We start from the raw sequence: 14050 nt of genomic DNA on the forward strand, positions 1-14050 counted from the left end.
AATAAATCAGTGTTTTTATATTTGATCATCAATAAATCCTCACCAAATACATTTGTCAAATATTAGCTTAGGTTTTATATTAAATTAAATGTGTGTTTTACGTATCTTTTTGACAACTGCAAGGCAATATTTCCTGCACAAAAAAATCTTAAATTTCTGTTTTGTCGTGGTTTTTATCGCATCAATTCTGGGTAGTTCTAGGGTTATGATAGAAATATCCTAAAATGTGACTCCTAACGTGGAGATTCCACGGTTTTAAAAAATGCAAAAAGAAGTTTTTTGTATCAAATGTTTCAGATCTTTGAGTTTGCTCATTAGACGTGGATCAGCAAAAAAGCTCTTTTTTTTTTTCTTGAACAATTGCAAGAAACCTTTTGCAATTTTCTAGCACAAGAGGCAGAAATGTACCTACATAAACATACATAAAAAAATTTTTTTTACTTTTACCATTAATCACTCGAACAATTGTCATTCTTTTTGAAATTTTACTTTTTTTAAACCTAGCATTTTCTATCTCAGCATACTTGCATGAAGATATTGTATTCTTTTACAATATATACTGTATGCTATATGTATATAGCATGCATATAAAAAATAAATATATGTACAGTGAGGTCAATAAGTATTTTATCACCCTGTGATTTAGCAAGTTCTCCCACTTAGAAAACATGGAGGTGTCTAAAATTTTCATCATAGGTGCATTTCCACAGTGAGAGACAGAATCTGAAGAAACATTTAGAAATCATGTTGTACGATTTTTTAAAACAATTTCTTTGTATATTACTGTGACAAATAAGTATTTGATCACCTGATTATCAGATAGATTTCTGACCAGCAAAGACCTGCTGTTCTGCTTTTAAATAGTACAAATCCACTCTGCTCATGATTCTAAATTAGTGGCACCTGTTTGAGGTCGTTAGCTTGCATAAAGGCACCTGTGCATCCCGAAATCAGTCAGAAGTCTAACTACCAACATGGGCAAAACCAAAGAGCTGTCAAAAGACACAAGAGACAAAATTGTAGACCTTCACAAAGCTGGAAGTGGCTACGGGGCAATTGCCAAGCAGCTTGGTGAGAAAAGAACAACTGTTGGAGCAATTGTCAGAAAATGGAAGAGGCTAATGATGACTGTTAATGTCCCTCGGACTGGGGCCCCTTGCAAGATCTCACCTCGTGGGGTATCAATGATGCTAAGGAAGGTGAAGAATCAGCCCAGTACTACATGGGAGGAGCTGGTCAATGACCTGAAGAGAGCTGGGACCACCGTTTCCAAGGCCACTATAAGTAATACATTAAAATGTCATGGTTTAAAATCATGTATCGCACGGAAGGTTCCCCTGCTGAAGTCAGCCCATGTCAAGGCCCATCTGAAGTTTGCCAATGACCATCTTGATGATCTAGAGGAGTCATGGAAGAAAGTCTTGTGGTCAGATGAGACCAAAATAGAACTTTTTGGTCTTAACTCCATTCGGCGTGTTTGGAGGAGGAAGAAGGAGGAGCATCATCCCAAGAACAGCATACCTACAGTGAAGCACGGGGGTGGAAGCATCATGCTCTGGGGGTGTTTTTCTGCACAGGACGACTGCACTGTATTAAGGAGAAGATGAACGGGGCTCTGTATTGTGAGATATTGGGTAAAAACCTCCTTACCTCAGTCAGAGCGTTGAAGATGGGTCGTGGCTGGGTCTTTCAGCATGACAATGACCTGAAGCACACAGCCAAGAAAACCAAGGAGTGGCTCTGTAAGGAGCATATCAAGGTTCTGGAGTGGCCTAGCCAGTCTCCAGACCTAAATCCAATAGAGAATCTTTGAAGGGAGCTGAAACTCCGTGTTGCTCAGCGACAGCCCCGAACCCTGACAGATCTAGAGAAGATCTGTATGGAGGAGTGGACCAAAATCCCTGCTGCAGTGTGTAGAAGCCTAGTGAAGAACTACAGGAACCGTTTGACCTCTGTAATGGTTAACAAAGGCCTCTGTACCAAATATTAAAGTTGTTTAACTCAAGTGATCAAATACTTATTTGTCAAAGTAATATACGAATAAATTGTTTTAAAAAATCGTACAACGTACAACTGAATGTTTCTTCAGATTCTGTCTCTCACTGTGGAAATGCATCTATGTTTTCTAAGTGGGAGAACTTGCTATATATATATATATATATATATATTCATTTTTTTTCATTTCTTCATTTCTTGTGCCTCGTTTTTCATATATACGCACACAGGTATTTGATCACATTACATGTATTTATATATGTATATATACATGTATTTGATCACAGGGTGATCAAATACTTATTGACCTCACTGTATATAAAATGCCCCTCTCACCCTTCCAAGGGTGGTTTGTCCTCCTATATACATATATATATGGATAAAGCACATTGGGCCCCCAGGGAATTGATCTCTGTCATATATTTAGATGACTATGGGTGTAAAGATACTTTGTAACATGATTAAATATTAAAGTTGATATTTTATATTCACAGAATGTGTCTTTGCATATCGTGAATTGGCATCCATGCTTGCAAAAGTTGGGGTGCTGGGATTTTTCACTGTCTTTCCTTCTTCCTTGCTGAGCTGAGTGAAGACACCAGGAGGAGACTGACAAGCTATCCAACCAGGTCCCAGATCCAGCCACCATGCCTGCATATAAGCTCTTATGGATCACTGGGAAAGTGGGCTCTTTCTTAAACCACACATTTCGAGTGATTGCTTATGTCCCTTTTATGCTGGAGAGTGTGGGAGGTTTGTGGACAACAAAGATAGGGTACCCTGTACACCTCATGCAACTTATCTTCTGTTATACACACTAGGTAAGTCACTTTGTCAGGCTTTGTCAGAATTGACAAGAGAAGAGGTGAAACGTCTTCAACTTTAGTAACCAAGTCCCGATGACTACCTTTAAACCTACTACTACTAGGTAAGTTGGTTAGTGCCACCTTATGTATGTTTTCATTCCCTATTTGTATATAAGTGAGACTTTTGACTCACTGACTGACTAATGTACAACCATTGATTTATTTTGTGTTTTATGTCACAGCACCATCCTGCCCTAGAACTGCATGCTTGTGGACGTAATAGTGGGCGAAACGCAGACACGCTGCCGAGGCGCACTGGCCTGTAGCGGTCTGTCTGTGTGGTGGCAAACAGACGCTCACACAGCACATGCACGCAGGCGCACACGCACGAAGCAGGCTGCATCCTCGCTCTGTTCGCATCTTTCACCCTGCTGCTCGGTTTTTCTGCAGCAGCTTCAGCGTATGCGACGGAGCGCTCCTGATCGATCTTCTTATCGGGGAAATAATCCATAGCCGCATGGTGACGTCACGCCAATGATCGACGGCGGAGGGTCGTGGAGGAGGAGGTTATAGTGTACGGGCGCGTTTTACATCCCCCGTTTATTAAAACCGTCGATTGAAAAAAAAAGTAGGGAGGAAAAACACTTGGGGCTCGAGGACGTTTGCATTCTGGGCGCGTGACCACTGAAGTAGCCGTCACGGGCGCGCGCGGGAGGAGGATGGACGCGTGAGGAGCCAGCTGTGGCCTGCTTTTCACAGCAACATCTGGCCGGTGAGTCGTGCTGGCTGTGCTCGGTTCGGTCCGCTGAAGCGGTTTGACCTCATCTTTAATGTAATGGATGCCCGCGTGCATGCGATGAATGCAGACTTTCTCTTACATGCAAGCAGTCGCATACACCTGCAGAAACCAGGGAATTGCCTGTTATTTCAAACCGTGGCAAATGTGTATAGATATGAATCTACGTGCATCTTTTATGAAACCGTTTCAGTTTGATGACACTATACTCTAAATGGCTTTAATGATCTGTGCTTTATTGGATCTCTGTGATGAAAAGGATCTAATACTAAACATGTTGCAAACGCTCTGACCCCATAACCTTTCACAAACTCACAGGGGGTCGACATTTTTTTTGTTTTTGCTTTTTCTTTTTTTGGGCTGGTTTGATCCTCCGGGTCCAAAGAGGGCACCTAAGAGCCTTAGGGGAGATGGAGGAGGGCAGCGGTGAAGGGGAAGGACCAATGGTGGTCAGAGAGGGACAGGGCTGTCCTGACCTCCCCCAAGACTCAGGCTCTACTACAACTACCAACCTGTTGGCTTCTGTCAAAGAGCAGGTAAAGATTCTAAAGTCACACCCTCACAATGCTTCATGCTCTCTGCTTCGAGTGATTGAAATCCTTTCATGTCAGATAAGAGGAGAGTTGAGATTGAGGGTATATTCAGACTGGACACATTTGGTGTCACACGTTTCCCCCTATAATCCTGAACACATTTTCAGTCTAAGCGGATCCTGGTCTGGGACTAGGAACCGCTATCAGACTCATCTTTCAAGGTGGTCTCGGTTCTTTTCCAATCGGACTGAGCCAGGGATGCCCGTAGAGTTTTCTTTTAGGGATGCCAACTGGGTGGCCTGAGCAAAATGCAGGGTGGCCAAGGGATATCATGTCAATTATGCATAGCGACAAACATTCATGCACCCTGTGCGGAAAAAGTTTGTGCAAATATTCAAGCGTTCCTGATCTGCAATATTCCTAGAAAACAGACAGTATAAGTACAATTGTCTTCTGAGATCGTAAAGAAAAAGGCTAAATAAATCTTATTCATCAAGTTGTGTCACATAAATCTGCATTTATATATCGGAATCCAGACTCTAACCTGAAATCATGTAATGGTTATAGAAAGTTTTATTTTGGTTTTAAATTATAATTAAGTAAAATTCTTTGTAAACAGTCTTGTATGGTATATTAAAAAAACATGCTTAAGGTTTTCCTGGATGACTTAAAATGTGACCAGTGACCAAATCATTTAAATCAATTTGATGGTCACATATGAAAAAACACATCTGTTAATAATGAATTAACATTTTCAGATTTCTGTTTAGTACAAGATGCGTAAATAGCAAGACGAGTTAGGACAAAAGTGTTGATCAGAGGCAAACCTGTGTCCGGGATGAGGGGGAAATTGGGGGTGCGGGGGGGTGGGGGTGGGGACGGGGGGTTCGGTCGGGTGTGTGCTGCTGCGAGCTCGAACTCCCGCAGCACTGAACTCCTGTCAGAACCTCTCAATGAGAAATTTTGTACAAGACGTGCTAAAAGATAAAGTCACAGCACCATTCTTAAGACCTAGATGGCAAAATGTAGGACTTTAGAGGCGTTGTTTCCTAATTCAATAATTCAGTTCTTTAAAGACTTTTTTGGACCACAACCCTGTTTAAAAGCCAAAGACTAGCTAGCTAGCACTATCCATCACCCTTGTAATTATTTGAAACACATAAAAAATGAGCAGAAAAACACAACTTAAATGTTAAACTGATGATACTTTCTCATGATTCCATGCCGACTGTCTCCTTCTTCTAAAAATCCAGCTTCTTGCAAAATGCACATCATTTAAAAGAGAACTCCCGCCTCCGTCCTCCGACTTAACTTCTCTTTGTAGGATCCAACGTTTGAGGTGCTCTGTGTGCGCCTGATTACAACTTTTTAACATTCATTTATTTTTAGCATACTTTATCATATTTTGAAAGACTTGAACTTTTAAAAATAAAAAGAATGCTTGAATGTGTTGACAGTACAAAAATGTTAAAAAAAAAAATTGTAGAATTTTTTTTTTCAGGGGATGGCAAGCAATTTTTTTTTTTATGGTGGCCAGTGCCACTGTGGGTACCGGTGTGGGTACCGGATGTTCTCGGGTTGCCGGATGTTCTCGGGGTCCTTCGGGGTCCTTCGACCAATGATGACGTCACACTATTTGATTGGCTGTAAGTTGCCACGACCAATGAGTTAACGTCGCTAAGTTTTTTTAAAAACTTTATTAACAATTGCGGTATCATACATTAACAATGACATTAACGTTAACAACGAACAATAACGATGTAATCAATATTGCCTCGAAGATCAGTCACCATTGCCAAATATAACATATTGACATAGAAAATAAAGAATAGAGGGGAAAAAAAGAAACAATCAACATTACACACAAATAAATAAAAACATAAGTAAAATAAAATAAAGGAACATAGAAAAAAATCTAAGCAGTCTAATACTAGTTAAGTTAGGGGTACTCGTGAAGTTTGTATTTCTGAACAAAACTAAGCAATTTCAAGCCATTCTTCTTTTTCATATAATGAAGTGATTGAAAGCAAAAACAGAGCTCTTTATTAAATGTTATAAAAGTGGTTTGGTCTTCAAAACTTGACCTCACCAAGATGGCGGTGCTCTCCTCCCATGAGGAACCACGTGATGTCTCCTCTAGTGATATAACTCATTGGAAGGACCCTGAAGGACCCCGAGAACATCCGGCAACCCGAGAACATCCGGTACCTACACCGGATGTTCTCGGGTTGCCGGATGTTCTCGGGGTCCTTAGGGGTCCTTTGACCAATGATGACGTCACACTATTTGATTGGCTGTAAGTCGCCACGACCAATGAGTTAACGTCGCTAAGTGTTTTTTAAAAACTTTATTGACAATTGCGGTATCATACATTAACAATGACATTAACGTTAACAACGAACAATAACGATGTAATCAATATTGCCTCGAAGATCAGTCACCATTGCCAAATATAACATATTGACATAGAAAATAAAGAATAGAGGGGAAAAAAAGAAACAATGAACATAACACACAAATAAATAAAAACATAAGTAAAATAAAATAAAGGAACATAGAAAAAATCTAAGTAGTATAATACTATTTAAGTTAGGGGTACTCGTGAAGTTTGTATTTCTGAACAAAACTAAGCAATTTCAAGCCATTCTTCTTTTTCATATAATGAAGTGATTGAAAGCAAAAACAGAGCTCTTTATTAAATGTTATAAAAAGTGGTTTGGTCTTCAAAACTTGACCTCACCAAGATGGCGGTGCTCTCCTCCCATGAGGAACCACGTGATGTCTCCTCTAGTGATATAACTCATTTGAAGGACCCTGAAGGACCCCGAGAACATCCGGCAACCCGAGAACATCCGGTACCTACACCACCCCTGGTCACCACCTGGGGGCATGCCTGAGCTCCAGCTTGCTCTGAGTTTCTTCAGTTTCCTGCTCGGAGTGGTCACGGCCACAGTAGCCAGGAATTACACAATGTAAATACAGTTGCAGAGCAACATTAGCTTAGTTTCCATTGACTATGAAATTGCGCAAATTGTAAATGCATATAAAGGCCTTACACTTTCACAAATTTCCGAGGGATGGGGGAGCCTTCGCCAGTCGGCTTGGTAGTGGTAGCCTCTTACTTTCTTCTCAGTAGCCTCCTACTCTGAAAACTCTTGAGGCCCCTGAATTTGTGTGTGGTATCAGTTTAAGCAGGTGGTATTTTTTATTATTTGTCTTAGATAAGCCTCATCTAATTAACTTCATATGGGTCCACATATTTCTTCTTGCAAATGTATTTCTGTTAAAGTCAAGCCAATCTAATTTGGCTGAAATTGCAAATGAAGACATTTATTTTATTGTTAATGTTTAATTTATTATCACACATGTCTTGACTACAGTCCATTTTTTTCTGTTTATTCGGACTATTGACTGTAATTAGGAACTGGACACACTCCCCCCTTCCCTCTTATTTTTAACTGGTCTTTTGTTTTTGCTTCTGTGGGGGACTTTAGTCAATATGGATTGACAAAAGGCCTTGAGTTGGATTTGTGAACGGTATTTAAAGATTCTTTACAGACTGGGTAGGGTCCAACCCCCAAGTGAATTGAAAACAGTTGGTGTAGAAGGATGGATGGACTAACTATAGTCAGAGACTTCAGCTGTAGTCCTAAATTGATCCAGTAAAGCTTTTGCTGAATATTCTTCTTTTAACTCTTGTATACCGTTTATAATCAAATATCTGGGAATTTTAACTTCAAAATTCACAACAAAATGTCCTTATACTTTATCATTGCAGTTAAGAAAATACTTCTCATTTGCTTCTATTTTTTTATTTGCTTTGCCTCATCTCCATGTTGGTAGTTTTTGTTTTACTTTATTAGATAAATACATAGATTGAGATTCTGTTTGTATGATCAGTACTTGCTCAAATGATCAGTCTGCACTGGGGGACAAAGGCCAAGGCCAAGGTAGAGCGGCAGCGGCACAGAGGAAGTGAGGGTTGAGGAGAAACGGGCTGGCGTACGGGGGGTGTCCTGGGTCTGCAAGGAACGCACGCCCCCCCCCGCGGTTATTACAAAAAAGCGTTTGATCAGTACAGTACTTTGTAGTCACCCTAACCGTTTATCTTTGAAGTTTTTCTCTGGGTTGTAAATTCTTGATTTACACAGACTTGTACATTAAATCCGAACAGCCATTTGCATATGAGTGACATAAATATATTTGCATCAAAAAGTTACCTTTTAGAAGCAAAAATATTAGAAACAACAGCCATGGTAATGCGAGTTGCATGATATGTTAAATAAACTGGAAATGCCAGTTACCCATATGTTAACCAAATGCCATACTATATACCGATCAGTTAACCAAATGCCAGAGCAGACCCTCGGTTAACTAGACTTTATGTAAATTTGCAGTATCAAATTGTTGTTTTGACATTTCAATATTCTTTTTTTTTAGTTTTCTTTTTTTTCTTATTTATGTATGCCTTGTTTGCACCGTAAAAAAATACTTTGAATGATAAAAACTCATTGTCGTCGTGTCTGCTGTGTAAATGGGACCGGAAAGACAAATGAGCACAGCCTCCATCTGCCACTGCTTCCTGTTGTTATTTTCATCTTGCCTTCTATCACATCACCATGAGACTCTTTCTGTTCTCCTCTTTTTAATTGTACCTGGACGGCAGCCATATTCTTAACTCAGCCCCTGAATGGCCAAGTCAACGCACAGCTATATAAAGGTTTGCAATGTGCAAGAAAAGAGGCTGTGCTCCTGTTTTTAATCCCCATCTTCTTCTGCTGATTGAGTTTACATCTCAGTTGATTTGAAGGAGTTTACATCTCAGTTGATTTGAAGGAGTTTACATCTCAGTTGATCTGAAGTTCAGGCCTCGATTTGCTTTAAGGCTGAAAATTCTGCTTTGTCACTTAATCAAAAGTTCTGTATGCCACAAGACGACAACACTGCAGCCGTGTTCACACATTAAGCTGCAGCTAAAAGATACAGTATGTTAACCCTAACCCTAACCCTAACCCTAATGTCATTTCTGCTTCAGTCCCACAATTGGAAATCGGATGAAAATTTACAGGGTGGTAAATGACCTCAGAAATTTACACTGTAAAGCTGCAGACTGGCAAGACTTCATTCACCTATGAGTTATGGGCGGGACTGTTGGTGCAGAGTAACCATGGGCTTACACTGCATCCAGTTCAGCTCCAGTGCAGCCGCTGGAGTCTTTACATAACTTGAAAAGTGCGAGAAGCACTAACACGGCATCCAGTCCAGCCTCCCTGGTCCGGCCTCCAAATCTGTTTTGTTGGCTTCAAAATTTAGCTGGACGTTGGAGCAAGTCAGAGCACTGTTTTGTGAAGTTGCAGCAAATTAAACGACCTAAACTGGAAATTGTAGAGTACATTTTTCAAAATGAAACCTATTTTCCACTGTACTCATTATGTTTTCACCGTGTTGTAAACATCGTCAATTCCGCTGAAACTTGGTCGCAAAGTGTGTGGTAGAGTGTGATATCGGTCATTTAACACCGTGAACAACGACAAGCGGATCAGAGGTCCAGGACCACTCCATCCTTTATGATAATGCACATGTACGGATAACATTAAAAGGACAAAGCCTGTTCTGCAGCAGGACTGCAGCTATCCATAGCCAATGTGAGTCATCTGCCGTAGCTAAACCGCTCTGGTGGCTGCACCGGAGCTGGACTGGATGCAATGTGAGCCTAGAGTGAGCCTAAGCTCAATTCCCATTGTGCCTTTGTTAACACTCTATCCCCCTAGCGTACAGCCCCTCACAATCCCGAGCTAACATTAGCAGGGCAGCAAAAATGGCGACCAATATGGGGTCAATCCGGCCATACAGTTTTGAGCCAGATCTCAGTTAAACCAAGAAAACGAAGATGTAATTGGATAATTGGGCAATTAATTTTCTTCTATAGTCCCAGGTTGCAGACATGGTTTTGATTGCAACATATCTGTTGCAGCCTAGGTGTTTTGCGGTAATGTATGTTTTGAATGGAAATGTGTCAGGAGAGCACCGTTGTTTTTTGCTGAATGTTTTGATTCCACTGCTGTAGATATTGTTTTTCAGGCCAGTCCTCTGAGTCTCAGGATCATCTGATGTATTAAGTGTTACAGTTCTTTTTGGACCTTATTACAGAAGCTTACACAGAGGGTGGATAGGACTGTGCAATGAACATCTAACTCGGATGACTGCGGTTTCTAAAGTTTTGATTTTGAATGAAGTTTCATGAACAAAACTATGATCAGTGTCATGGTCAGTACATGGTAGCTTCTAGTATTTGTGAATTAAGTTTTATGACACTGCCTTACAATGACAGTTAAATTGGGGCCACTGTTTTTATCTGGGGTGGCACCATCACTTTTTCTGGGGTTTTCCAGGTAACAAGGAGTTGGTAGGATATGTTTTGTCGACAGTAAAGTTCTAGGACACGTTGACCATTTTCAATTCATGTTTACTATACCAAATGTTCAGAGGCAACCCATGTAAATTTGTATAAACCCCTTTTTGTTTTTATTATTTTTTATTTATTTGTTACATTTAGTGTGTGTGGGGAGGGAGAGGGGAAGAATGTGAGGGGTGGGGGGGGGTGGTAGAGAATAAAAGGAAGAGAAGTGGAAAAAGTGGGGGATACAAGCGCTGATTTGAATACGTCAATATTTTAAGCCGTGTAACAATCATACCAGATCTGCTGAGACGACAAATATTACATCCAAAGGTGATATTCTGACACGAAGATGAGCAGAAGATATATGTCCATCGATACACTTTGGGTTAGGAGGAGGGATACAGCAAACAGGGAGGAGTGTGGCAGTGTGCACGTGCAAGTGCGGGTGGAGATAAATGCATGCTGCCGAAGTGAACCGTGTTTTCATAAGGGGAACCAGATCCTTCCCAGCCCGACCAGCCAGACCAGGAGAGGGGGGGAGAGACCCCCAAGCCAGGAGCACCCCCGGCAACGGGACCCAAGCAGCCCGGGAGGGGGGTGTGTGAAAATTACAAGCCTCGCTCACCTTTTTAAGTGGGAGAACTTGCACAGTTTGGTGGCTGACTAAATACTTTTTTGCCCTACAGTAATTGTCATAAAACAAGACAGGAAAAGTTGAAAAAAAGAAAAGGAAAGATCCCCACTTTTAGACTGCTAAGGTCTGAAGAGTAAACAGAATTCAAAGAAAGGTAACAAAAAGAACAAAATGGGATAATCCATTAATACAGCGGTCCCCAACCCCTGGGCCTTGTACCGGTACCGGTCCGTGGGTCATTTTGTACCGGGCCGCACAGAAACAATAAATAACTTACATTAATTCCGTTTTATTTATTTCGAGATATGAAAGGTGTTTTATTTTGAAAACTGCCTGATTCTCTGTTACATCCGTTTATGTCACTCTTGACGCAGCCCAAGGCGCTCTTCTCGGTCACATGATAGGTTACTGCTAAAATAAAATCCAGGAACTAGCAAAATGAATAAAAAACAAATCTTTTTGAAAAGTATCTTTACCAAGGGGAAAAGGCCCAGCCAGGAGACAGAAGAGGAGTCTTTGACTTCCAAAAAAAAAAGAAAGCTACATTTAATAGACAGTACATCTTTTTTGCACCATGAGTGTGGAAGGGGGAGAGGATGATGACACCTATGCAATGTACTATGTTATGCGTGTCAAAATAAAAGTTCAGAGTCCACCTTGTCACATCTCTGTTCCTTCTTCATTGTACCATTGCTACAAGCATCAACCGCCATATCTCGAAGACCGGTCCGTGAAAACTTTGTCTGACGTCATACGCAACGTTAAAATGGTTGGGGACCACTGCATTAATACATCAAACAAATTATTACTATTGTGTCTTTTAAACTCTTGAAAGATGAAATGCATTTTTAAAATTTATATTTACAAAATGACTGAAATTTAAAGTGGCTGTGAGTAGAAAATAAACTTGAGTTGCATCACTCCTGTCATCCTACAAGTCTCGTTTTTCTTTTTTCTGTCACTTTCCTTGTTTTGATCAAACAGTCTTAATGCTTTCTGGGTTTCAGGGGCCCCAGTTGCCAGGTTTGGTGTTTCATCCCTCACATCTTTCGCTCTCCTTATAGGTTAATGAGAGGAGAAAGTATCAGGCCTTAAAAACAATGAAGGCCAGTGACTGATGTGCTCCATTTAGCATGTCTGATTTGACATTTCTGTGGAGGAACTGCAGGGAGCAGATTTGATGATCCAGCAGCTCTGCAGCCAGCATTCCAACATAGGAGAGGAGTGATGCAACTCAAGTTTATTTTCTACTCACAGCCACTTTAAATTTCAGTCATTTTGTAAATATAAATTTTAAAAACGCATTTCATCTATCAAGAGTTTAAAAGGCACAATAGTAATAATTTGTTTAATGTATTAATGCAGTGGTCCCCAACCTTTTTAACGTTGCATATAACGTCAGACAAAGTTTTCACGGACCGGTCTTCGAGATATGGCGGTTGATGATTGTAGCAATGGTACAATGAAGACGGAACAGAGATGTGACAAGGTGGACTCTGAACTTTTATTTTGACACGCATAACATAGTACATCGCATTTCTGATTTTGACTTTTATTTTTAATTATGCTCCACAATCGCTTCCCCGTTCCCACAGTCTTTCTGTGAAACAAACATTTAATGTAATTTAAAACTATGTTATAATTTAAATTTCATTCAAAACTTAAAATATATTTCATACTTATGAAAGACTTCCTGGCTTCTAAAGCTTATATTTGGATTTGAAGTGGAGTAAGTTTTATTTAGCTGGATTTGAAGTGGGGTAAGTTTAATTATCTTTACATTAAGATCTAGAAAATTATTTGTAGAAACATGCTAATTTTGAATTGAACAACTATTCAAATTTATTCTAAATAGAAAAAAAAAATTACCGGTAAGCAGAAACATTTCTTCGTTGATTGTAAAATTCGTGCAGTTGATTTTGTTTTTGTAAGGGTTTTGTGTAATGTGATATCTTGCAGAGATATTTGAAAGGTACAATTCATAATGTACTGAACATTTTAGCAGAACTAAAGCAGTTCATCCTTTAATAAGTACTTGTTAATGTTGACAACAGTGGGCTGTTGCACTGCAGGCGGTTGCAAAATGTACAGTAAGAGGCCCTCTGTAAGAATTTGACGCATGATGCTGCTTAAAATGAAACTGCATACTCAGCACAACCCCTCTCAAATAAATAGTGGCAGGAGGGTGGGGGTTGCAATAAAACAACAACTGAGCCATGCTTGAACTAGTTTTCACAATATGTCAAAAATGTCTTGCTGGATGTTGCATTTAATGCACTGGGTTAGGTTATTGTGAATTGCAAGGTCACTGCTTGTAACTGTGGCTTTAACCAATTCCACTAATCTAGTTATGTCACTCTACATTGCTCTCCAACCCCTCCTACCCAACGCCTCAGAATTGCTGCTCCATTGAAGGCTTGTTTCTTGTCCCATGAACTGAAGTTGACAATTGATCCTGTGTGCTGAAATGTCAGATTGTCCTCCTGAATTTTGACCTATTCTCTCTCTGGCTGCCCCACTTGCTACTCGTGGATATCTTACAAAGATGCAGCAAAGTTTTAATCAACATATTGGTTACATATTAAGGTGGAAAGAGCAGGAGAGATAAAAAAACGGAAGGAAGGTGAATTGCATTGAAGTCTGTGTGTGAAACAGCCACAATCTTTTTTGGAATCAGGCATATTTTTACTCCATTGTATTAATATACGGATGCTGATGCTGAAAATGCCTCTTTGAGCGTTTCTGAAAATGTGAACCTGCAGTTTGCACAAAGAATTTGAGATGTTGAGTTGTGGCAGAATGAGACAGAACATTTCACGGGTATCGCAGATGCAGGGTGGATAAACCCAAGCTGCTGGGCCGTGATTAGACACAGAGACGAGGAGG

At 40.3% G+C, this 14050-nt stretch overlaps 1 protein-coding gene across 3 annotated transcripts in view; it reads left to right on the plus strand.

The window, feature by feature from the left end:
• Positions 1–3151: 3151 nt before the first annotated feature.
• Positions 3152–14050, plus strand: part of LOC101161957 (plakophilin-4) — a 54059-nt gene continuing 43160 nt past the window's right edge. For 2 of the 3 annotated variants that reach the window (XM_023964753.1, XM_023964755.1), the window contains exons 1-2: positions 3152–3573; positions 3983–4133. In XM_023964753.1, coding sequence (XP_023820521.1) covers positions 4008–4133 — 126 coding nt within the window. In that variant the 5' untranslated portion in view covers positions 3152–3573; positions 3983–4007. The remainder of the gene's footprint in view (positions 3574–3982; positions 4134–14050) is intronic. The other variant, XM_023964757.1, reaches the window with a different exon arrangement.

Source organism: Oryzias latipes, chromosome 2 (assembly GCF_002234675.1).
Source record: "Oryzias latipes chromosome 2, ASM223467v1".
Taxonomy (NCBI): domain Eukaryota; kingdom Metazoa; phylum Chordata; class Actinopteri; order Beloniformes; family Adrianichthyidae; genus Oryzias; species Oryzias latipes.